The 27,329-nt window shown below is 32.7% G+C and overlaps 2 protein-coding genes across 2 annotated transcripts in view; both read left to right on the top strand.

The window, feature by feature from the left end:
* LOC143242039 (dorsal-ventral patterning tolloid-like protein 1) overlaps window positions 1–10,616 on the top strand; it is a 42,286-nt gene extending 31,670 nt beyond the window's left edge. Inside the window, exons 7-9 of the mRNA XM_076485380.1 lie at window positions 19–217; window positions 4,718–4,907; window positions 10,409–10,616. Of these exons, the coding sequence (XP_076341495.1) occupies window positions 19–217; window positions 4,718–4,907; window positions 10,409–10,480 (461 nt within the window). The 3' untranslated portion in view covers window positions 10,481–10,616. The remainder of the gene's footprint in view (window positions 1–18; window positions 218–4,717; window positions 4,908–10,408) is intronic.
* Window positions 10,617–16,135: 5,519 nt separating this feature from the next.
* On the top strand, window positions 16,136–26,128 carry LOC143242038 (blastula protease 10-like). The gene is made up of 3 exons (XM_076485378.1): window positions 16,136–16,142; window positions 16,228–16,380; window positions 25,866–26,128. The coding sequence occupies exons 1-3, from the start codon at window positions 16,136–16,138 to the stop codon at window positions 26,126–26,128; spliced, it is 423 nt and encodes a 140-aa protein (XP_076341493.1).
* Window positions 26,129–27,329: the final 1,201 nt, after the last annotated feature.

The raw sequence follows: 27,329 nt of genomic DNA, 5'->3' as shown, positions 1-27,329 counted from the left end.
GTTTTCTTTGTATAAAAGTTCATATTGAAACGTCAGAACGGACAGACTGCAACAGAACCATTTTCCTACAAACCAGCCACCCCCGTGATGTCATCACCAGTCCCGGTTATCCCGAACCATATACGAAACTGGTAGAATGCTACTACAATATTCGTGCTCCTAGCGGTGAAAAAATCAACTTGGATTTTACAGATTTTCTCTTGGAAGAACATGAAAGGTCAGGCTCTCAACTTTTTGTTTTGTAACAAATTGTTATCTTTTATTTTTAATGCATATTATAAATATAATATCCTAGATAAAGTTTAAACATTAAGAGCTTTCAATCAATAACAATTAGAATGATTAAAGGCTAATCTTGACTTTACCCAGCAATAATTTCACAGAATAATTATATTTAAGATTATTATATCTTGAAACTATTTATCATAATAGAAATTAATTTCATTTGATACACTGATAATTATAACTTTTAAGCAGGAAAATTTGGGGCCTGTAGCTAAACACTGATGTTGAGCCAACTCTTGTCAAAATACACTCTATTCAAAACAACCAGGGAACAATAATTGATTTAGAAGTTTCTGGGAAATTAGCATTTTAATCAAGCTCTAATATTTATTTTGTGGCCGCATTTTTATTTTTTCGAGTATATTCCTCCGTTTACTTATCTTTTTTTCACGTCCTTTCCCATAAAATCAAATTTCATAATATTTGCATATATATGTAAGGTGGGGCAAAAGTGTTTCATTTTAGTGAAGATACATATTTTTTTATTTCTTTGCAAAATGCTATTAATGATACTAATAGAGTAAAATTAGGTTATAAACACAATTAAAACAAATTATAATCAACCCGTAGAACATTTACATTAATGGGTTAATAACGTTAATTATTAATTACTTTATTTTATCACATTTAAATTGAAATAACAATAATTAATTTTATTACTTTATACAGTATTTTATATTCCTACAGTTAATCAAAATTTATCTTCTTAATACCTAAAATTCAATTAACATATTTTTCTTTTTATCATTGAAAGGAAATTATTAGATATTTTTGGTGCTAAGTAACAAGTATTTTTAACTGTGATCTCCTTTTTAATTATAGTAATTTTGTATTTTAATCTTTATATTCTAATAAAATAAACATAATTGTTCATTCAGTGTAATAAAATTATTTATAAATAACAAAATTATGTTTATTAAGAAATATGCCCCCCAGTGGTTCAGCGGTATGTCTGCGGACTTACAAACCTAAAATCGGGTTTCGATCCCCGTGGTGGGTAGAGCACAGGTAGCCCATTGAGTAGCTTTGTGCTTAATTCAAAACAAAAAAAATAATAAACATCTCAAAGAAATATTTTAGCAAAATATACGTTTCGTCATTTGTTGGATTTTTATCATTAGATGATATTATATTTTTTATCGTATTATTTTTGTTTAATGAAACAATTGCATTAATGTAAGGCCCGGTATGGCCATGTGGGTTAAGGCGTTCGACTCGTAATCTGAAGGTCGCGGGTTCGAATCCCTTTGCACCAAACATGCTCGCTTTTTTTAGCTGTGGGAGCGTTATAAGGTGACGGTCAATTCCACTATTCGTTGGTAAAAGAGTAGTCCAAGAGTTGGCTGTGGAGGGTGATGACTAGCTGCCTTCCCTATAGTCTTGCGCTGCTAAATTAGGGACAGCTAGAGCAGATAGTCCCCATGTAGCTTTGCGCGAAATTCAAAACAAACAAACAAACAAGCATTAGTGTAATTGCAGATGTTCTCTTAAGTTCATTACTGAATTGTTGTCTTTATCAATTTTTAATATCTGGACACTTAACATTTTTTTAAAATAATATACTTTGTTGAACATAAATCTTAAACCTTTTGCCCAAATCTTAACTTGCTGTTTTCAGCATAATTTTGTATATATAGGTAAGTCTATATACTTTTAACATCTACTCTCTCAATTTGCAATATCTACAATTGTTGTTATTTATACACTAACTGTTACAAATATTATACGAAGTGAATGCCCCACATATTAAAGCAAATTGTGATTAGTTTTTCATAAGTGAATATAATGTGATAGTAATAAGATATATATGAAAACTGTTTATCCATTTTACTTGGATTTCATGAAAACATTTTTTTATATATATTTCTCCATCTTCTGTAAGTGTTCTTTGATTAGAATTTAACTTATATATATTTGTATATTATTTTTTAAACATATTCCTGATAAAGTCTTGTAGATTGAACCACACAAAAAACGTTGGTTTTCAATTGTTTGACCTTGTAATCTATTAATTGCTATGGCAAAGATAACGATTTTATTGTAAATAGTAAACGTACTAAGATATAACCTTCCGTGAAAAAAATCTTATACATTTTTGACAAAATTCTTTAAAAAATATTATTAAGTACGAAAGCATTAATAATATTGTGTTGTGTCGCCATGTATTGGGTTGGAAAGTGACAAGTCAAATACACAGGTTACAGCACAGAGTGTAGCTTCCACACATACTACATTTTGTAATAGGCGCTTCTCGAGACTTAAGAACTTACACAACAGAGTATGCCGTATCACACACTCACACGCTAATAAATGTTTCTGAGTTTCTGGGACCATCCATGTATACACTGCTCTACCTAGGTTTTGTGAAAGTTCTGCTCATTCTTTGTTGTAGTAATTCTTCACATGCGTGACAGTTTATATTCCATTCAAATCTAACTTGACAGCTTATACTCCATTCAACTATAATGTGACAGTTTATACTCTATTCAAATTCAATGTAACAGTTTATACTCTATTCAAATTCAATGTGACAGTTTATACTCTATTCAAATCCAACGTGACAGTTTATACTCTATTCAAGTCCAACGTGACAGTTTATATACTCTATTCAAGTCCAACGTGACAGTTTATATACTCTATTGAGCTGAACGTCATAAAACAGAAATTGTATGTTGAACCACACGTGACTGACCGTTCTTACTAATCAAACGAAATATAGAAATCAGAGTTGTATGCAGTACGATATAAGGTATTTGATACTTTCATCACAGTATTTTATTTTATTACTGCTGTTTCAAATTTTGGCAAATGACATGTTCGATTATTGACTAGAGATTAAAACTTCTGTTTATGTACATTATAAATAAAAGTACATGTTGATGTCCTTTACGAGATTTCAGACAAACAAGAGTTTCGTATAAGTTTTAAACCTAAGTTCTCTGACTTTATCTGAATCCTTCTGTAAGTAAAGGTCATTAGTTTTATTGCAAGAAATAAAGGATAATCCTCAACGACTTTATGCTACAGCTTGAAGATATTTGTTTATTGACAATTAATATTTCATGGGAGAGACACCTGGGTTACTTATGGAATACGGATTAGTAGATACATACAGAAACACGTGGTGTTGTGTAATTATATTACACCTTGGTTATTACTTATCACAGCATAAACGTTTTACAGACAATTGCCTAAAACATTTTACAGATTATTTTGCTCTTAGACTACAAGAAGTTTTGAGTTGCACTTATGCATTTATTTCTAACGGTTGTAAACTAATGTGTAACATTTACTCTTTTTAATTACTTATAAGATTATTTATTTTATTGCCTACTATTTATCGGAACAGTTACTTAATATTACATTTTACAATGTTAAAACAAAAATTATATATCAAGTCCCATATACAAGCCCGTGACGGTGCTCTGGAGTGGAAAACCCTATGGTAGTATGTTTTGTTTTGAATTTTGCGCAAAGCTACTCGAGGGCTATCTGCGCTAGCCGTCCCTAATTTAGCAGTGCAAGACTAGAGGGAAGGCAGCTAGTCATCACCACCAAATGCCAACTCTTGAACTACTCTTTTACCAACGAATAATGGGATTGACCGTCACATTATAACGCCTCTACGGCTGAAAGGGCGAGCATATTTGGTGTGACGGGGATTCGAACCCGCGCCCATGGTAGTGAAAGAGTTAAGAGACTTTTGAAAGTCTTTTGCACTCGGAACACTTTTTTATTGTAATTGAGTCTGCCACGAGTTGATGCTATGAGCCAAACTATTCACATTTTTTATTATTATAAACCTGTACTGAATATTTCTAATTCTTTCATAATTAGTCCTACTGTTCCTGTGCTGTGATCTGTCATTTTGTTATTTGTGAATTTCAATGCTTTCTTACATTAAACATCTGCCCTTAACAACGTGTTCCTGAGCTTTTTGGTTTTGAATAATGCAAGCTGAAGAAACACTGCTGGAGCTTTGGTTGTCTAGCAGACTTTGTTATTCATACAAGTTAAAAAAACAACTTAATCGATTAGAACTACAACAATTAAACCTGATGTTCTTTCTTGCTACCAAGTGTAAATTTATAATATACATTTATCCTAATAAATGTTAGTAGTGATAAACAGCATGTTTTACTATTTATCTTACTTTTTTGCTCGTGGTAAGTATCATACTTCATTAATTTAAGTACAACTGAGGTCTCTCAAGTAAAACAATTTATTATTAATTACATCAATAACTGTAAGATTTCTTGGTGGTGAATACCTTTAGAGCTACAATAACTAATGGAAAAACAAACGTAACGATTCAGATGTTTTGATAAATAAATAATGAATCATTCAGATTTATTGAGTCAGGTCATATAAATTTAAATACACCAACTTTTGAAAGGATTTATCGCTAAATCTTATAAATACGTCTTTATAGCTGCACATTCGACTACTTAGAACTTCGGGATGGCGATAATACCGCCAAAGTGAAGAAATACTGTGGAGACTACGCATCGAAACTCAAGCATCTACGTCACTTGAGTACCACCAATGAAATCAAACTGAAGTTTGTGTCTGACTTCTCTCGCGCATATAGGGTTTCCGAGCGAAGGTTCACCTTTGGAATGGTGAGGTTTTCATACAGTTACTCGTTCTTGTTTGGAATTTTAGAAATAGATTAGCATTATTTCTCATCCTTTCATAAAATATCACAATATAGTGTTATTCCATAGTGATATGAAATCTTTTACATATAATGAGTTTTTATGATTTTCTAGAATTTAAGTCGGAAATGTTGAAACATAACAAATAAACATCTGCCCGATATTTTTACCGAGTTATTTTGAATCATGAAAAGTTTTATAAACCAATTAATCCTTTGTTTAACATTCTTATGAAAAGTAACAGATTTTCTGAATTAATATACGACTACATATATCTCCCTCAAACTTCATGTTGAAAGGCAGTTTCTTAGTCACCCCAAAAGGTACTGGTGTTTCGTTTGTGATTTTTTTTCAAGAGCGTTTTTAGCGCCTTCTTTACGTAATGTCAATAGAATTTGTAAAGAAAATAATAATGAGAGCCGAGGACACTGAATCAGGTGAAAATCCTTTAGAACCGACATATCTGATTCTACGTCATATGACTTTCTGTTTGAAGAAAATATTGTAGCAAAACTTCATCGCAATATGCTTGAGATATTACAGAGATTCGTGGACAAAGTTTTATTTAAAGATTTGATGAGCTATGAAACAACTTTTTCGTAACGTGATTTATGCAGGAAATGATTTTCTAAAGGTATGCCATTTCTCAAAACTAAATATATGTATTCTATATTTTATCGCTTTAATACCTAGCATTGCCTAGGCCCTAGTGGTTAAAACGCTCGACTCACAAATTATGGGTCAGGTGATCGCATTCGTCAACGAATAAGCTTATACTTTCAATCTTGGGGACGTTATAATGTGTGGTCAATCCTACATTTCATTGATAAAGGCTAGCCAAAGAATTGGCAATGGATAGTGTTGACTAGTTGCCTTCTAACTTCAGTACGGCTAAATACAAATACAACCCTCCTGTAGCAACAAACAAATAAAATCGCCTAAGTTACTCACTACTTAAAAATTAAATAACTTTTGTAGAACAGACTTAAACAATGTTTGTTTCGGAATATGAATCACAGAAGTACCTGCTTACGTTTAATGCAATTATTACTTTAGAATTTAGATGGAACGATGGAACAAAAAACATGTTTCAAAGGTTGCATTTCCAACTGCCTTTAATATCTGTTTTGCTATGATACATGTTTGCTCACAATCATTTTTCTGCAAAATATTAATTGAATGTGAAAGGAGCTAAACATAGTACCACTCATCACCAGCATAAAACCCAGGTTCGATTCTTGGTTGTGTTTTCTTGACACACATCACGTTTAGTTATAAATCCCCATCATTAAGTATGAATTTTTTTTACGTTTACAGTGTGGCTCGTAAATTCCTACCCATCCATATGTTATTATGTCATATTCAATTATGATGATGATGAGTTGAAGGCAGCTGTTACCTCAGCATTTGGAACAATAACCCCTGCTATGTTGAGGAAAATGTCTCACAGAACATGTCGCATAATATTATGCAGCGAGAATGAGGGACAGCACACAGATACACTGGATACATAAGATATATGGATGGGTAGGGACTTACGGGCCACCCTGTATATTAAAAAAATCTATCGATAAACTCTACTATAAACAACACAGACTTTCAACTCTGTTAATCGTAGAAAAGTAATTATAATCACACTCTCATCTTGAATTACCTGAAAACAATTTGAAAACAATTTCAAATTTTAGTATTTATATAGTTCTTGATTAATATGAATACAGAGGGTTGAAACGATTTTGAATATACAAATCAATAAGTCACGTGACAACCATAGCCAACATGAAGTTGTATTGGAATGACATCTATCTCTACTACCTCTTGACATTGTTTGGCGGTAGATTGTGTGACGCCACTGAAAACTTACCACTTTTTGGAATAATATGTAGCAACCATTTCTGACACGAAATATTTGCAAACTCTGATCCTAAAGATGTGTTTATAAGGAGGATTTATAATTTACAAAATGAGAATATCTCTTGTACTTGATGGTATTGGGTAACAACAGAATATGGATCAAGTTATAAAATCAGAACCATCGTAGCTTAGCCATGGTAATAAATAAAATGTGACTCCTTGTAACAGGTGAAATTCTATTAACACAGAGGTAAGTAGTATACGCTGTGCACGTGTCATATGTAACATTACACAAAATAATAATGATCTCAATGTGGAGAAACTTCGCAAATGACGAGTACACAAGTTACTTCCACAACATATCCGTACAACCATCATATACCTAAAGCAACTTGAGAATAAAATAATTTTTCGTGCTTTCTGTTTTGGTTTCATACCGGTGAAGTCGATAGAAATGTTGATACTGGCGCTGGGAAACTGTCGTCTTCGTATACTAAACGGTAATGGAAAGCCAGCAGGGACGAACGGTGTGCTTTGAGCACAACGGATCTCTTTGCAATAGAAACTACGCTGTAAATATATAGTCAAAAAGCAGGGTCACCAAATAGAACATGACTAAACGTGGCGACATGACTGTCGTAAAGATGAGGTTTGGCTTCAAAATCGTTTCAATACTCAACATCTGACTAAAGAATGGTTATGAATAAAGATAAAATATACTCAACCTCTGACTAAAGAATGGCTTTGAATAAAGATAAAATATCATTAAAGTTTCTTCAAAGCAATAAAAAGGTCAGAATTGCAAATGTACTCAATAATTAATATAGATAATTGAACGTATTGTTCTAACTAGATGTATACAAAAATCGTAAAACAAAACTTAAAATAATCATAATACATTGATTCATCATTTGGGTACCCTCGCTGTTGGCAATATCATATGTTGTAATCTCAACAATATCTTTTAGAAGTCGATCAGCGTAGGAAGTTTAGTTTGGTCAAAATACTAAGCTAACAATATTGATAATAACTTGTATTCATAGGAAACGTGTTTTAATTTGAATGTAGACTTGAAACTGTTAGAGAAACTATGAATAACACTTTCAGTTATGAGTTTTTAATTTATTTAACTTTTCATTATTTACCGTTAAATATGCCACGTGTTACTGTCTTTATATTCCGTGTTCTGTACCCCGTCACACCAAGCATACTCTCTCTTTCAGCCGTAAGAGCGTTATAATGTGATGGTCTATCACATCATTCGTTGATAAAAGAGTAGCGCAAGCGTTGGTGGTTAGTAACGATGTCTAGCTGCTAAATTATAAACGGCTAGCGCAGATCGCCCTCGTGTAGTTTTACACAAAATTCTACAAAGAAACAAACCATGTTTTGTACGCGCGCGCGCGCGAGCAAACATTAGTTTAATATTGTAACTTTGCTCAATTGACAAAGTTATTTTGTCTTTTTTATTAATGTACTTATATTTTGATTATGTAAAATATAAAGACTTTATTGTCTTCACAGAAAATCACTGAAGATGAATTGAGTAATCCAAAAGGTTTGGTTTGAATTCCGCGCAAAGCTACATGAGGGCTATCTGCGCTAGCCGTCCCTAATTTAGCAGTGTAAGACTAGAGGGAAGACAGTTAGCCATCACCACTTACCGCCGACTCTTGGGCTACTCTTTTACCAATGAATAGTGGGATTGAATGTCACATTATAACCTCCCCACACCTGAAAGAGCGAGCACGTTTGGTGTGCTGGGGATTCAAACCCGCGAACCTCGGATTACGACTCGAGTGCTTTAACCACCTGGCTATGCCGTGCTAATCCAAAAGCTCTGGAATAAAATGTTTGTTCTAACCAGTAAAATGATCTTGATTAATCCGAAAGTTAAATCTTAATAGTGTAACATTTCAAGCAGATCTGTTGTATGAATAAGAAGGTACTAAACGTGTTTAGTGTCTAATGCCAATAACCATTTGTTGAACAATGAAGGTAGTTCCCTTATGAACTGGCTTGAGTTGATGGAAAACAGAATAGTACTTGTAATGAGTTTGAGGTATTTTCTGTTTAGTTCATTTACAAGATGGCAACACTAAAGGTCAAAGGCTTTTAAACGTATCTCAGAACGGCTGGTATGGGTATTTACACTTTTGTTAATAAGCAGAGAACAACGTTACGACCTTCCTGAAGATGACCTAGGAAGATTGAAACGTTGTTCTCTGCTGATAATAAAAGTGTCAATGCCCATACCAGTCGTTCTGAAATACATTTTTATTTCAAGTGGGTTTCTCGTCATCAAGAAGTTTTCAAACGTTCTCAGAACATAGCTTCCCCCCCGGAATCTTTAACATCCTAACTAGGTCCAAACCGAGTACCTTAACAGTATTTTGTGTATTTGCCACAACACTCTCCAGTGGTCTCCAGTTTGGGTATTTCTGATGTAAATAACCAAAGTACAACAGTCATGTCACGAGTGTTAACTGCACTTACATTCATTTAGTTTATAAATAGAAAACAGAACAGTTTTTAAACAATTCAACACTTGTCACAATTTATCATGTAATACTGTACTTTGATTTTTTTTGTCTTATTTTGCTCTCCCGTCCAGCAGCCTTTACCAAGTTGTTCTTTGCGACGCTTCAGATGCATTTTCTTGTATGTCTGTGTTAAAACCTATATATAGGCTAACAGAGATGCCAAGTATTTCAAATGACTGAGCGTAATGATTGTAGACAGAGCCCTTTATCATTTGCGGCTACTAGACCTGACCAATGTCTCTAAGCTGTTTATTATATTATTATTATTATAACTATTATTATTTATTACTGCTATTGATTGCTCATTTATGACTGTGTTTTGTGTATTTAATAAATAAATTTTTAAAAAATTCTTTTGAAATTATTTTTCATATTCTCAATTCTTACTCATAAATGTCGTTATATGCATCGTTTTTTTCTTCGCCTTAGCCTTTTGTTGGTGAGATGCCGATTTTATATGTACAATCGTTTATCCCGCCATGCGCCACAGAAAAATCGATATGACAAACTGTACAAAACGCATGACTGTCACTGACTTTTGATGGAATGACCGGATATTTTGTACTATACTCTTTCGTAAATTTTTGATACACAGTTTTAGTCCTTTTAGATTTGCCAGAAACAAGACAATCTGGTGAACGAAGTCTCTTTTTTTTTTTCATCTTGTGAACGATCGCATTGGTGTTTCTATGCTGCTTAGAAAACGAGAAATACCCATCTTTGCAAGCGCTGATGACGTAACTATGGATTCCTTCATGTACCCAGTATGGAGAAGCACCGCACTCAAACTATTGGTAGACGTCGGAGATACAAATATTTTTTATTATTTCAAGCACAAACATGATTATCGCAAGTAGCCATTAGGACTATGTCTTTTATTTATTATCAAAATTTATTTGTATCTCGCTAGAAATTTTCTTTTCACCCCTTTCAAGCCCTGGGGGGACCAGTTTATCACTTTATTGTATAGGCCTATATAATATATAATAATTTGGGAGTTGCAACAAGTCGTAATGCTCAGATCGTATGGTTGGCATCTCTGAGCTAAGTATAAGTTTTCTTTTCCAGACAACGTGTCTTCGGCAGAACAATGTGATAGCGAAATATTTCACCTTTTCAACACTCAATGCTACTTTGTAGCCTTGTATCCAAAAGTAACTTGGGCTACTGCTCGACAGATCTGTGTAGAGTCTGGGGCTAGGCTGGCCTCCTTCAGTTCTACAGAGGAAAAGCTGTTCGTGAATTCTCTTATTCTTTCAACGGAAGCTTTTACGTCGGGTGTGCTATACTGGATAGGCGGAACTAAAGAGGAAGGAACTACGGACTGGAACTGGATTGATGAAAAAAAGATCGGCCAATCAGGTGAGAGAAAGAAAAAAAAATATTGATAATACTTTTTCCTTTGTTATTTTAATAAATATAACGTTTTAAAGAATTGTAGTCAAACTGACCAATTAAATGAAAGTAAATGATGAGAAAGTATTTGGGTATGTTTTATAACTCTGGGTAGATAGAATTCCAAAGTATATATTATTAACCTGATTGTAACCTAAGAAGGTTAAAGCGTTGTTTCTTGTTTCTGTGTTTTTAAATAAAATTTTTATACCTCTATCAGCTGTCTCTACTATATATGTATATATTCAAGTGGATTCCTCGCCATCATGAATTATTTCTTGTATTTTGTTTCTTTACAAAATATTCTGATTATAATTACCCTAAGCCCTTTTATATAAGATAACGCATTATTTATAAACATCCCAAAACAGTATACAATAATTCAAGAATTTTTGACGAGAGATCTCTACTTTAAAGGAAGCAAAGGCCTTTTTTTTCTTCTCCAAAAGAGAATTGTTCTTCGAAAGCTTTGAAGTGTTGAATAATTTCAATGCTTTCATTATAAGACTAGCCGAGAACCGCAAAACATTTGCAATAGGTCTCATGCCTTTCGCTTGAATTTTCGTTATTCTATCATTTTCAAGCACGTCATTAAGCTACGCTTTCTGGCAGACATTGTGTTAGGTCAATAAACACTTGTCTATTTGAAAACAAGAGGAAATCTTCAATAACCGCTGCACTTGAAATTCATTTAGACAGGATTAGAGTAAATTAACCTGTGAGACTTTTGTTTTCCTTTTTATTGGCTATATTTTTGTGTGCCAGCAGTAAGAATCGTGGGGCGCGCGTATACAGGGCCTACCCTCAAATTGAAATTCTAGTAGGCACTATTGGAGTAGATTAATGCATCAAATGTTGGACGTAGTCAAATACATTAATCAAAATGGTTTGAATTCCTCACTCCAAATATTTAACAACATCTCAAAAAGTTCCGGACAGACAAAAGCGAAAGTATTATTTATATCAATGATGAGCCAGTCAAACACTACACAAGGGTATAAAGAACAATTTACTTTTATATATTTGCGCATGTATAAATATTTTAAATTTTAAATCCAAAATTAAATGGACCAGTGAAATTTATTTCCGCATTTATTTTAAAATTCTATAGGTTTACAGCATAGGTTTGCTGAGATAAAATTTTCATTGATGAAATACTTGCTCAGATACAATCATCAGTGACAAAATACTATTTTATCAGTAGTCGTTCGGTAATTCACGCATTTCTTCAACTCTTTAAGGATCGAACGTATCTGAGATTTCTGCGTGTTCTACAGAAACCATAAGCATGTTATAAATTGACTTCGTGTAAGGTTGCTGTCTTGTCACTATTATTAAAACACTTCCGTATAAATTTGGTTCTATTGCAGCTGAGTGGGATGTTTGAGGACTTATAACTCTAAATCTAGAGTTTCTATACCTACAGTTGGCAAAGTAGAAATATTCCCGTATTTAGTTTTGTTTAACAATAAACAAACCATATAACTTTAGTAGTATCGTACAAACACAAATAAAGTGAAAATTTAAAACCTATAGATATGGATGAGTCATATTTTAAGAACAATTACTACCATAAACGACCTCTAACTGTTATCATTATCTGTTTCAAAATGATCACTAATGTGCGAAGTATATATTATTATCTTAATTTTAAAATTTCACGAAGTAATAATAACTTAACATTTCTTCTGAGCGTAAATTTCCTTCTTTCAATAAAAATAGATTTTATTATGCACTTGGCTAAAAATTGTGTCTCTGAACAATGTGTTGTTGTTGTTGTTTTACGTTGACTTAGTGCTTATCCCTCAAAAATTCCTGGAAGAATTAAACCACAGAAGTCAATATGTTTTGTTCAGACAATCACTATGACGACCCTAAGTGATGGCCTAATTAGCTACTAGAAGCCTAACACTAGCAATACGTAGTACTTTAAGCACTTCAAATATAACAACAGTTTTAAATAGTGTGTGACATAGGCTGTTCACAAGATGCACAATTCTGAAAAAAGATGGGTATAGTACTGTTAAAGCTTCAGCACCTAAAATTGATGCTAAATTCCAACAGTTTAAAAACTAAAAAATGTATGTATGAGTATACATATATATATATATAACATTAGTTATTCAGTTGTATTCCATACCTAACTCTCGGAGTATCAGAGACCACTCCGGCTATTTCTGTCACTCTCAAACTATCCAGAACACACTTTCACTCTCCCTCAGGAACCGGCATTGGGCATGTAAGATTGCTTCGGTTTAAGAGCAAGTATGAGAGCGTTAAAATCATAAATACTTCTTATCATACGTCATTTCGTTATTGAGCCACATGAATATTGTATTAAAATATATAACAAAATTCCTTTTGAAAATATACTGTATAACAGATTTATAATTATATATTTATTTTAATATCGATGTTTGTTTTAGTTAAATATATAATTAGAAATGCATGTAACTTATACTGTTAAATGTGTATTGCGAAATTCCTGCCTATTCCTTAAATTTATAAAAGATTTTCGAGTTTAAGTATCAACAACATATGTTTTACGAAAGCACCCGTGTATTGTTGTGCCAATTGAAATTTCTAGAATCTCGTCTTAACATTTATAATCCGACGCTGTTGGTTTGCTACAGTTAGTATACTATAAACTTCATAAGCTATAACTGTAATAAATGCATATGAATTGGGAAGTCACAGATATTTGGCGGGGAACGCTTGTGGATTTCGAATATTACAAACCGTTTAACTTCAGCAGAATAACTTTGGACGTTAGTTTTTTCTATGAAGACGCTGTATAACTTTAGCGGTGAAAAAATCACTTGTAATCAAGAAGCTAGCTACCCGTTAAGTGAACAGTACCGATATCAACTCAAAACTAATTCACTCGTTGTGAGCTGTCGATAAAATATTTGGTTCCAAACCAGATAGAATATTCAATACCGTTTGTAAATTTGTAAAACTTTTGTATATAAATCATTATTTGAAATAACTATTTGTAAGAACCATTATTATGACTTGTATTATTGTTTGTATATCAAAATATATTTGTGTTAAGAAAGAGAATTTTGTGTATCAATCTTGTTGATAAACGTAAAAAGTGATACATCTCTACATTTAGTTAACTTCTAAATTCAAATTACAAGTTAACTCAGTGTCAGGCTATTTGAAATTGTAATACGTAACATAATAAATTGGGAGTCTCGTCCTAGATAAACTATAACGCCTAGCAACTGTGTATTTAAAACTTAAGCATTTTAAAAATATTTATTATTTACCTAAAATACTGTTAACAAATGAAGTTTTATTTTGGTTATTCCTGTTGACAGGACAAAAGGTGTACAAAGTGTTATAAAGGTCAAACCTACGATTACAGTAATGCAGTTGGAAATGTAGTAAGTTAATAAGTATGTGTTTTTAAAACTATGTTTTTCTGTGCTTAATTTAATGAAAATTGAGTTGCGTGTTTTCCCTTGATAATATATGCCTATTAAATTTTGTAATGATATAAGTAGTCTCAAGTAGTTAAACAAAACACCTAAGATGTGAAAGCAATACGTGGGACCAGTAAAGGATTAAGCGTGCGGCATAAAGGAATAAAGTAAATTTTTTTCTTTGTTTTTGAATTTCGCGCAGAGCTACACGAGGGCTATCTGCGCTAAACATCCCTAATTTAGCAGTGTAAGGTTAGAGGGAAGGCAGCTAGTCATCGCCACCCAATGCCAACTTTTGGGCTATTCTTTTACAAACGAATAGTGGGATTGACCGTCATATTATAAAGCGCCCACGGCTGAAAGGGCGAGCATGTTTGAAGTGACGGGGATGCGAACCCGCGACCCTCAGATTACGAGTCGAATGCCTTAACCACCTGGCCATGCCGGACCTAAGTAATAACTGTCAGTCAAACTTGTAGCTACACTTAGAGCATTGATAAGAACTATAGAACAAATATTCATAACTTTCTTCATAGTAACGTCATGGAATCTAATTATTAGTTTTTTGTCATCACCCGCATACAGTCAGTATAGCTGTTTCAAACATCATTATTTACAATAGTTGCTAAACGCTCTTTAATTAGGATAATTTTATAAAAAGTTAACAAATTTTTACTGCAAAAATGGCAATGCATAATCAATAATAACCGTCCACTCCTATGATTCTTTTGAAAACTAGAGCTAGAAACTGCTAATATACTTTGGTTGGCCTAACCAATACATTCTTTCATCTTATAGTTTTGCTGCTTTAAATAAGCCGTCTTTTAATGGAATTACAAAAATAAACAACTAAAATGATGTACCTTTTCTGTATGTGAAGTTGGAGTAAAATATTTCACACCGCTACCTCACGTGACAAATTGCATAGGCATCAAAATTAGCAGTTTCTGTTGAATAACTTTGCACATGCGGCTCATACTTAAACCATACTTGACACCTAATTGTAGGTTATAAAGATCTATTAGTTCAGCAAATTTGAAAACAAATCCATGAATGTAAAGTATGTTTTACTATAAAATAAAGTGTCCGTACTTTCAATGAGAAGAAAAAATAGGAATAAATTCAATAAAAATTTGAGTTTTTTATATTTAATGTATTGGCATAAAATTTGGTATGTGACATAAGAATCCAGCAGAGCATATCCACAAAATACAGTAGACTAGTTTGAATTACCACAGTGTGAGCTACAGTATGTGTAAAATTGCTGAACTATTACTCCTGTTAATAACAAACAGTGCCTTCTAAAGGTTAATTTAGGTGCACTGTAGACTACTGTGTGTCTTGACTGGATTACGCATATTTTTATTATTTAAAATAGACTCAAAAAATGGAAATTAGGTTTTGAATGTAAGAACTTTACTCTGGTAATGATGTCATACGACTGACAAATTTTGGTAGGACTTTGACAATATAAAATTTAGTACTATAAAGTACTGGTGCTGTAAAGCTTCTAATAACTTTTTTGTTTGATTGTTGCTAAGGTATTCAAATGTAAGTTAAGTACTAAGAATGAAATCTCATGTTGACTGTATTTACTTACGTTGGTTTCAAAGTAACTTCTCATGGAAGGAAAATGCAACTCTTGTATCTGTGGAGTATTAAATCAGTATATCATTAATGGAATAGCACATTTCTAGTGTGTCAAATGGGAATGCATGAGCAAGGTCATGTGCTTACTTACAATTTTCTAGAACATTTCCAGTTCGCGTCTGGTGTGGATTGGCCTTCGGTAATATTGTTCTCGTCCACTGCGAATGAACATTTATCCTTTCTTCCCGTCTTTGTAACTTTCTCTCTACATATACATAACACAGGCTTGTAACTTTTTCCTTCAGTGTGTAATTTGTGTTTTTATTCATTCATCATGCACAAGAAAAAAACAACATAGCCTCAGGTCTTCATTCCGAAAATGAAAGGTACAGTTTTTCTCAGAGTTATCAAATAAATATAAAGAAGTAAAACAATTAAAGCTCGCCTTTGTTTTCTCCTGTGTATGTATAGAGCTAACAAAAGTTAATGAGATTCTCCAAACCAAATCAACTGCTGGGTGTTTGGCGATCCAGTGGCGAACTTTGGATAACGTCAGCGACCTCTACTGGACTCTAAGTAAGTGTAACCGGTCGGGAAGGTACATCTGTAAAAAGAGTGCAGTAGGTAAGTTCTCTGTTTTAACAGAAACCTTTATAACTGTATTATTCAAAATGGATATCTTACTTTCCGTACAACCCATTATAACCTTTTTCAAATAATCCTGCTATATCAAGAGAAATGAAAGTTAATTCACTTAGGTTAGAGTTAAAAAACTAAAATTTACAAAAAAACCTATTTGTCATTTTTATTAAACATCATATAACTCTTAATACTTCATATTTATACACTGCTAAAAGTACACGAGGATGGATATTCTCTAAAACCTGCCGTTTCAGCTATGGGTCTTTAAATATTGAGTTAAAATATATTTTACTTTAGATTTCTGGTTTATATACCTGTAAAATACATGCGACCCAGTGGAGCAGCGGTAAATCTGTATATTCGTTTGATGTGAAAAACATTTTCCCACGAGAACACACTGGGAAGAACAGTTGAATTTCTAAATGCTCAAATCACATGATTAGAGATGCACGAGTACCGGCGTTGGGAACCTCGTATCACCAGTGGTATTGCAAACACTCGCTTATTTCCATAAGTTATTTAGATGAAGAAGTCTGGTTTGTTACTTTATGATATGTGTGCAGTTTAAATTTTCATCATGTTTATCGATGCATAGATGGTGGAAAAGGTTTGTTGTTTTTTTCTGAATAATTTTCATTTTTGGATATGAATCTCCCTGTTTTAGAGTTCTTGCAGAAAAAAAAAAACTTTTTAAATGCTTTCTATGGTTCAAACATCTTTTTGATTTAGTAAATAGAAATCATCTCATAACATTTTACAAACATATGAATAAACATATGATCGTCTAGATGTAAATAGATTGAATTGTATATTTTTTAGTTTGACAAAAAAAGAATAAACGAAGTTATTGTGAGATATGTGATGTAGAATGTTCAAGTTATTATAAATGTTACATTGGAAAAAGTGGGTGTAACTTGAATATCAGGTTAAAAGACATTGTCACCACCTATTTTATGCATTTAAACATTTTTATGATAGTTTTACAAACAAACGTAAAATTAAATAAGCCACTACCATAATCAATGATCACCGAGCATAAACAGAATGTGTATTTAGCATGTTGTGTCATTGATGTGCTTATCCCATATGATGTCACGTTAACGTTGCGAAACTTAGAGGTGTTTTATATTCTTCCCTTTTTAAACCTCGATTTCGGCCATTTTAAACTATTCCCTTTATTCTTGATATGTGTTCTCTTTATCACCCTTTGATAAACTGTAAACAGGAACAATTATTTATTCTTATCTTATTTTTATTAGAGCTAACTATAGAAATGTTGTTTTTGTCAGATTTAAATATCAATAACTCTGCACAGCAGCTGGAAATAGGAGCATATCATAATCCAACGTGTGCCGGATTGTATTGTTATCTTGACAATTTTATACCCATTAAGTATAATTTGATGATAAATAAGTTCTATAAAATAAGGTATTACGTTGACAGTATCTTTATTTTTATAAAGAACGTGTAAAAAAGTGGTTTTTCACTTTCATCACTTGATTAGTTTAAAAAAAGTAATCTAAATAAAGTGTATTTCCATCGTAAATTGAGTTTTGATGTGTCATATGCTGAGTGTCATGATATAATAGACTGTCTAGTGTAGATACTATTATTTAGGTGATTTGTGAATGTGTCTTATGATTGGTTAGTTTTTTTCTTACAAGAGAGTTAAAAGCAGACGATTATTGGAAGTCGTGTTTGTAACTCCTTGATGTAGAGAATATGGCGAGCAGACACTATAGTAATGAATATGTATAAATAGTATGAGATGAGTGGGAAACAGCAGAAAAATGACTATAGCAGAAGAGAGCGAAGCTACGGCCTAAGAAAAGTTTGATGTGAAGTTAACTTCAATTGAAGTTATAGGCCTAACGTTTAATATGTTAAAGTAAGAATAACAGTAGAAAAGAAGAATAATTTATTCCATTAAAGCGTGGTTCTAAAGTGATTGAATCAGCCGGAATATACATTGCTAAAAAAACCGAGGATATATTGAAACAAGAAATCCAAATTATTGTTCGAAAAATGAATTATATACAGAAACCTTGACGGCTTGTCAACTGAAATTCTAAAGTAATTGAATAGGCCTAAATGGACATTTAACAAGAAGAAAAGGACTACATAGTGTTAATGACATCCTTGTAATCTGTATAGTATAAACTTTGTTATATATATGATAAAAGGAGCCTCCGAAGCTTACTATTATTTGTAGTGATAGGCGGTTTAATTTGTTCTTTCATTTCACTGAAATGAATCCAATGCGGCTAAGCTTCAGCCAGTGATGTAAGTATGCCACCGTCTTTCTCGTACTTGCGGAGGAAGGCCCGACTCAAATGGGGAATCGAACCAGTTAAAATTGTAGTTACAATTATAGGGAAGCAAATGCAGAGGGTCAAATTACGTTTTATGCAAGAGGAGACATCTTATGAACAGTAGAACAACGATTAATGGGCACCGCATCATTAAAAGTAGATATTTACAATCTCTTTCTTTTTTTCTATTATTTGTAGCTAAAATAATCCGTAATAACAAGCAGATCGATATTCCAGTTTAAGGGCAGTGTCTTCAGTCTCGTTCTCTACACAAGCACTCAGTAAAGCAGACAGGTTAAAGTGCGCATACCATGACCTTTTAGAGTATCAAATGTAGGAAAACAGAGGCCTTTAAACACTATTTATAAAACACGTTCAAAACTTACCATGACCCGGACATGAATACACATTTTGATAACAAAGTACATAAATGCAAAACAAATAATGCAGGGTTATTTAAACCATACTTCCCAGTTAATATTAATGATAGAAAAAATCAACACAGTAAACGACTCCACAACTACGGTGTTAACAAAGAAAATAACTGAACAAGAACTAAAAAATAATAAAAAAAAAAAACAAAGCTACGGGAGAAGTTGGCATACAAGCCATCCTCCTCAAAAAAAGGCACTCCGAAATTATTTGAACACATAAAAACATTCTTCAACCTATCATTAATGTCTATCATTAATATAATTAATATATCCCAGTTTCTCGGAACCATGCAAACGTTTAATGTTCCGTAAAGAAGGAAAGCCAGCCATTGAACCAAGTAGCCACCGTCCAATCAGCTTAACCAGCTGCATAGGCAAAATTATCGAACGAATAACCAGCAACAGACTCTCCAAATTCCTGGAAATAACATCAAAATTACCTGAAGTACAGAATGGAGTCAGAAAATTTAGACAAATAACCGAGCAGACTAACGTAATCAATAGTATATAGCTTTAATAATAGAGAATGCACTGTTGCATGCTTTCGTGATATTAAGAAAACTTTCGGCCCTGTATGGCACAACAGTCTCCGGTTCCGAATGACATAAATGAGACTACTGCGTGGAATTATTCGCTGGCTCTCAAACTTTTTGGAAAAGAGAAAATGTAGAATAAATGTTGAGGGAACCTTTTCAGAGTTATTTACTCCAGAGTCAGGCGTCCCTCAGGGAGGAGTAGTTAGCCATATCCTCGTCATCATGTGTGTTAACAATATGCCTCTGAATGATCACATCATAGATACTCGTCACAGTTTCCTGATGATGTTGCAGTGTGGAAAAGTGCCCCCACACCATCAGTAGCAGCTACAAATGTACAACCACAACTATATAGAATAAGTGAATACTGCCAAAAATATAGAAATAAAATAAACATGACAAATACCCAACCAGTGGTTTTCACAAAATGAATAAAATACAAAGAAGAATAACCTGAGCTGTATAAGAACGGAACTATTCAGACTGCTACATCCGCCAAATTTCTAGGATTGACATTTGACTCAAAATTAACATGGATAAACTAGTTAAATAATAGTAGAACCAAAATATGGCAAAAAATCAAACTACGCTAGGAGTCCTACTCGTAAAAATAGTGAAGCAACAGTCAACAATATACCAAAATCTACAAAACATACATCCGACTTGCAATTGAATATGTAGCTCCAACATGGATAAACGTAACAAAAAAAACTGGTATAAACCAAACTACACACTACAAAACATATTACTCCAAGCAGCGTATAAAGTTCCTAGAACTACTTTGTCTGATGTTAATCAGGGGTTCGATTCCTCTCGGTGGGCTCAGCAGATAGCCCGCTGTGGTTGGCTATAAAGAAACACAAAAAAATATATTTTTTTATAAAATTTTTTCATTAAAGCCATTGAAAATCAACTTTACACTAATTTATTTATATTAAATATTAAAAATGTGTGTTATTACAAATTTTACAATATCTAAGAAGTTGTGAATAATGTATAACACATTGTATGACATTTGTTAGAACATTGCTATTTAGTGGTAGAAGTGCATATATTTGAAATATGAAATAATTTATCGTGAATATTAATATTACTGTTATTATTAATTATCTTGATATCTACATCACAGTAACATGCTTCAGTATTTAATATGGAGGTTTTCTCGATCTGTGAAAATGCAAGTTAAATGTTACCTAAGTAATTACTTATTACTGTATGATTAATGCCAATGAAATAATCGATATATTCTCAATTTATAAATTTGTTCATAAATTTATATTTTTAATAATCTTTATAAATAAATGTCATTGTGTGTATATATCTGTTCCTTTCACATTTACACCTTCCTTGATGGATCAACACTAAACCTGACACAGTGATAGAGGATTACATGAGGTGGGTTGCCTCCCCACACATCTAATTTCATTGTTACAGAATTCTTGAGAGTAATGTGTCTTTCTTTTTAGTATTGCTACCTTTATGCATTTCTATTGGACTTTTAATGTTTATTATGCTAAGAAAAAATAAAAGCACAGTTTCCAATCTTTTATTACGAATGAATTTTTATTTCATCCGTCCAACGGATGGGTACTCAAGCTAGTTGTTTATAAATGTGCTTATGAAAACGAATATAATTATTATATTCGAAATATATAATCTTGTTGTATTTATTGGGCTATATGATTATGGGACCAAGTCATACTGCGTCTATGGATTGCAAAATATAACACTCAATTTGTATTTATCTCCCTGTGGATCCAATGAACTTCATTACCACATTTGGTAAAGAACTATCTATAGGGATCGAAGTATCGGTAAGAAACGCAAAATTTCCCATAAAAACCGCAGAATGCAAGCCTGAAAATGTGTATAGTCTCCGTGCGGATTCAATACACCTTCACGCCAAATTTGTTGAAGGTCCATCCACAGCCCGTGAAGTAGTAACACCGACAAACAACAGACAGTACTGTTATATTTATGAGACAAGCTGGAATATCCTCCCCCTGAACGGAAATTGGATGAATTCATGTTTAATGAAAAGCTATCTCAGGACACAAAAATTTGATTCTCTAATTTGTAATTGTAAAAAAAAAATACCCATTAAAACTATAAAATATGAAATCTTTGTTTCTTTTTAATTTCACGCAAAGCTACACGAGGACTATCTGCGCTAGCGGTCCCTAATTTTGCAGTGTATCACTAGAGGGAAGGCAGCTAGTCATCACCACCCACCACCAGCTCTTGGGCTGCTCTTTTACCAAAGAATAGTATGATTGATCGTCACATTATAACGCCCCACAACTGAAAAGGGGAGCATGTTTGGTGAGGGGTTTCGAACCCGCCACCCTCAGATTAGGAGTCGAACGCCTTAACCCACCTGGTCATGCCGGGCCAAATGTGAAATCGCGAGTTTGCATGCAAGTCCGCACGGACCTAAAAAAAAAACCTTCATGCTTAGTTTGGTGAATGTCCATCCACAGGGGTTTAAGCAGTATAAAGAATGTAAAAACGTCCACAGAATCCACAAAGTACAAAACTATACATTTGTATTATCTCCTTACTAATTCAACAGACCTTCATGCCAAATTTGGTGATGATCCAACCACAGCCTGTGAAGTAGTTACACTGACATACAATACTTAGTACTATTATAATTATACAAATTTATTGAAAATTGCAAAAAAATTGATGTTAAATCCATGTTCATAGTTGACGTATCTATATGCAATACCTGAATTATTTAAATCTCCCCTTACCTTTTGGTTCTCTTTGTAGTACAGTTAAAACTACAGTGAAATAATCTGTGGTTTTATTAAGCAAGTTATTGAATCAGTTATGTGTTAAAATTCAAAATATTAATAATAAACATAATTCTTGAATAAATAAAAACGATGAACATATTTTGCAAGTCATACAAAACTGTGAACAATGCAATCAGCAGATACAATACAAACATACTGCATTGTTTACAACTATACCACTTAATGATATGGTATTGGTAATTAAGTCGTTAGTAGATCAATTTATTGAGCTATCTATTAATGTATAAAATCAAACTTTTACTCTTAATGATATCAAAAAAAACATATTTAATTATTCTTTTCTATAATAATTATATCCATTTTGATTATTTCAAAGGTAAGCACAAAGCTAAACAATGTCCACCACGGGTATCGAAATCCGGTTTCTAGCGTGTTAAGTCCGCAGACGTACCTCTGTGCAGCTGAAAGTGCTTCATTATTATAAGCACATTTATAAACAATGGGGTGTAATTATTTAATTTGTGTTGCTAATTTATGTTTTCATTATAATAAAAGTACGTTATTGAATAATTTTACAAACTCGCAATTAATTTTCTTAACATACAAAATATTGAGGATAAAATTAGTATTAATAATTCACTAATAAGTAATTACATTGGTAGCATTTCTCATGCAGTTCTACAAATCTAGAATAATTCCATTTCAAATACTGAAGCACATTATTGATATTTAGATATTAAGATAATTAATAACAACTGTAATATTAATATTAGTATTGTGATAAAATAGATTATTTCATGTTTCAAACATATGCCATTATCTCACTCGATAGTAATGTTCCTACAAATGTCATGCAGTGTTTGTAAATTTACAACTTGTTAGCTGGTGTAGATTTGTAGAAACATACAATTTTAAGATATAATGTAAATATATTTTGATAAAAAATTGAAGAAAAACCTTAATGAAATATTTTAAATTGTTGTATAATAAATATAAAAACCATTTACATAAGTTTGAAAATAATGGTACAAGAAAGAATTATAGTATATACAATAAAAATAATCTCAAAAAATTTTTGTAAGGAGGGGAAGTAATTAAAATTTGTTACCTGGACATTTTTATATTTCGTATAGAATGATTAATGTTGTTGTATCACTTTTCCTATATGGTGGATCGTTTCAAAACTATTGAAGATCCAGACACTATTATGGTAGGGTGAAGAATGGAAGATACACTAATACCGTGTTTCTCCGAAAATAAGACAGGGCTTATATTAATTTTCACTCCAAAATATGACACTAGTGCTTATTTTCGGGGGATGTCTTATTATGATATATTAAAAAATGAAGTTACAAAGTAAAACTATTAAACTAACCATTTAAAATAAACTATTATTAAACTATTAAACTAACTGATTAATACTTAAACAAACTAATTAACTAACTATTAAACTAATTAATAATTTATTTTTTTTATTTCTTTCCTCTTCCTGCCACTCTTAACTAGGGCTTATTTTAATGGTAGGGCTTATATTAAAACTATCCCCAAAAATCACACTAGGTCTTATTTTATGGGTAGGTCTTATTATCGGAGAAACACGGTAGCAAAAGGTTGGGTTTAGTGTAATAGTAACTTAACATTTTAATATTTAGGTACAAACATTATATTTGAGATTGATAAGCCAAGTCCAATGACAGTTTTGCTGTCTCAACCATTGATGTATATAATACTCTAATTATTATATTTCTTACTCTTATTATTATTGATATATTTGTGAGCACCCACCCATTTCTGGCTACAGACAGCGAAAATTGATAAAGATGTAGAACGTTTTGGGCTGGAACACACGCATCCGTTTCTTTTTTTCTTTTTAACATAATCTGAGGGTCGCAGGTTCGAATTTCCGTCACACAAAACATGCTCGTCCTTTCAGCCGTGGCGTTATAATGTTACCATCAATCCCACTATTCGTTGGTAAAAGAGTAGCCCAAGAGCTGCCGGTGGGTGGTGATGACTAACTGCCTTTCCTCTCGTCTTACACTGCTAAATTATGGACGGCTAGCGCACACAGCTCTCATGTAGCTTTGCGTGAAATTCAAAACAGAAAAATGAAACGTTTTAACATGTGAGGCCGTCGAAATTGAGGTTAAGTCGGATAGTCTGTGTACCCTCAACACAATTTGGGTTTTGCTTCCGTCTGTACTTGAAAAATTAAGGGCACACTACATAATGACCCATCTTATGAATTTTGCCCCAGTGTTATATATATTTGTTTTATTCTTTTGTTTATTTACGTTATCTTATTTTCTTCTCTACAAACTTAAGTATAATTATATTGCATCTAAGTCTCAATTGAATATACTGTGTATTCAACCTATCTTGCTTTCTGATATAACCTGTTTAAAACGTTTGTGTAACTTACGTTTAATGATAATAATAATTCTTTGGTGTTTTTACGAATACAGTTATACGTATGATGTAGAGTTTTTGTGCAGGTTTGAGCTGGAAATTACCCAAAAATTATCGTTACGGATTTGAGAGTTTCTCGATAATTTTATTTTCCTGAAAGGAGGCCATAAATTATCTGGATGGGTTATCTGTTTTAACCACAGTATGATGTTTGTCAGTCAATCAGTATACACTAAAATGACGTCACATAAGAGGTGCTTGACGTTGCAGTTTGTACTGTCGTTGCATCAGTAAAGCGTAGACATGCCATGAATCAAGAGAATTATGTACTCTGTAGGTTACAACGCAGCATTGTATGTGAACTTCAAAAGCAAGAAATAAAAATATTTATTCCTCTTAATTTTGGTTTTATTTAGTCTTGAAACAAACTGCTCTCGGGACCCTGCGGAAGCATATCTAGGCTGTCTACTATCGTAGTATGTTGATCGAGTGAATCAAAATTATTAAAACAAGACTTTGAATCGATTCTGGTGATTCGCTGTAACACGTGATTAAAACGTTGCTAGGGTTCCATGAGAGGGTTTAACTTTATTTGAATTGTATTGTAAAAGTAGTTGTATCTAACTCAAACTAGAATTATCTTGATAAGTTCAAACATGGTCATTCTAAAATACACATAAAATATCACTAAGTGCTAACAATAATAACACATGGCTTCCTCATATTTTCCTTACATAATGTGTGGTAGGATGAAATAAAGCTGCTCAGAGATCCTGCTACGTTTGTCTAAAGACTGTGTTAAACGTCAAGGATAACGATAAATTAACTTTCAAAAGGCTTAGTGGGATGAAACTTGGCAGCTTAAAGGTCGCAGTTATTTACTAGACGGTGAAATGTACTCTAACGCAGATTCTTCTGTATTTATCTGTAGTTCTCGAGTTACTTCTAACAAGCTTCCCGAGTCTGTAACTATTCTCTTCCAATAAATAAAAAGTAAATATATTTTTTCTTTAGTTATTCCACAAAATTTAGACCAATCGTTCAGTGGAGATTATGGAACCGTATCATCGATTAACTTCCCCGGACATTACATCAACAATCTTCATTACGCAATGACCATTAAAGGTCGGCCTCTGACACGTATCTACATAAAGTTCACTCACCTGGACATAGAGTGGCAAGATCAGTGCATGTACGATTACATTTCTATTCGAAGTGACCTGAATGGACCTGGCACTCGCTTTTGCGGACAACATCAAAATGATCTAGACAAGTAGGGAACTGTTTACACTTTTCTTAAAATTATTGACTTTAAAAAAAAAGAAGCAAAATAATTAGTTTCTAATAATTTATTTCGAATACAGACAAGTCAATAAGTTTTTACAGACAGTTATGTTATAAATAAGAGTATACTTTGTATAAGAAATTATGAGATTATAGTTATAAAACATTTTAATAGAAATTAATCGATTCGGAATAAAAGTAAAAATTACCCCCAAAGGTACAGTACTATTTCTGCCGACTTTATTTGCTATAAACCAGGTTTCTATACTCGTGGTGGGCAGAGAACAAATAGCCCAATGTGTAGCTTTATGACCAACTACAAACACAAGAAGTATAATATATTTAAAATAGAAGAATCTTAAAATGTACAAAATGTTATTGTTGACATTGTTGTCAGTTTTTTTTATTTGTTGTTAAACACAAAGCTCTACGATGAACTATCTATGCTTTGCCCACTGAGAATATCCAAACCCGATTTTAAGCAATTTAATCCCTAAGATTAACCTCTGAACCACTGGGAAGCAATTTAGAATAAAACAATATGATAAGTTTGTTAACTAAACCTCTCATAAAAGAAAATTAAATTTAAAAAAAAGAAAACGTGTAAACGTTGCTGTATAGATACTAATACCAGAAGTTCGTTGAATTTTATATTATTAAATTTGTACATATCTATTTATTATCTATAATATTAAAAAAAATGTTAGCTTTTGTAAACACTTACAAAAATTGTCTTCCTGTAACAAAATAAATATTCAAACGTGTGTTACGAGCGGTTAGAAGCTTGTTACTTGTAAACGGTTGAAGTTTTTGAATAATAACAACAGTTTTTCAGAAACAGTTTCTTTATAAATGTCCTTCTGTTGAATTCTTCCAGGTTTCTTTTGTATCTGACAATAGCACAGCTTACATGACATTTCATTCAGATTACTCCATCACAAGTACAGGGTTCCAGGCTAAGTGGAAGTGATTGATGCCAGTGTATGCCAAGAAGTACAAAGTCTCACAATCAAAAGAAACTACATCAGCCATCATTATCCTGAAGGGTATTTGCCAAACACCTTCTGTAAAACTCAGTTTCAGGGTCCACCGGGGAGAAAAATTATTTTGACATTTACTGATTTTGATGTTGGTTTTGCAAAAGGAAATAATCGCTGTGGCATGAGATTATTTGAAAATTACGTTGGAATTAGG

This window comes from Tachypleus tridentatus, unplaced genomic scaffold, assembly GCF_004210375.1.
Source record: "Tachypleus tridentatus isolate NWPU-2018 unplaced genomic scaffold, ASM421037v1 Hic_cluster_1, whole genome shotgun sequence".
Classification (NCBI taxonomy): domain Eukaryota; kingdom Metazoa; phylum Arthropoda; class Merostomata; order Xiphosura; family Limulidae; genus Tachypleus; species Tachypleus tridentatus.
Note: the sequence above shows the minus strand (reverse complement) of the source record. Positions and strands in the feature narration are given on the sequence as shown.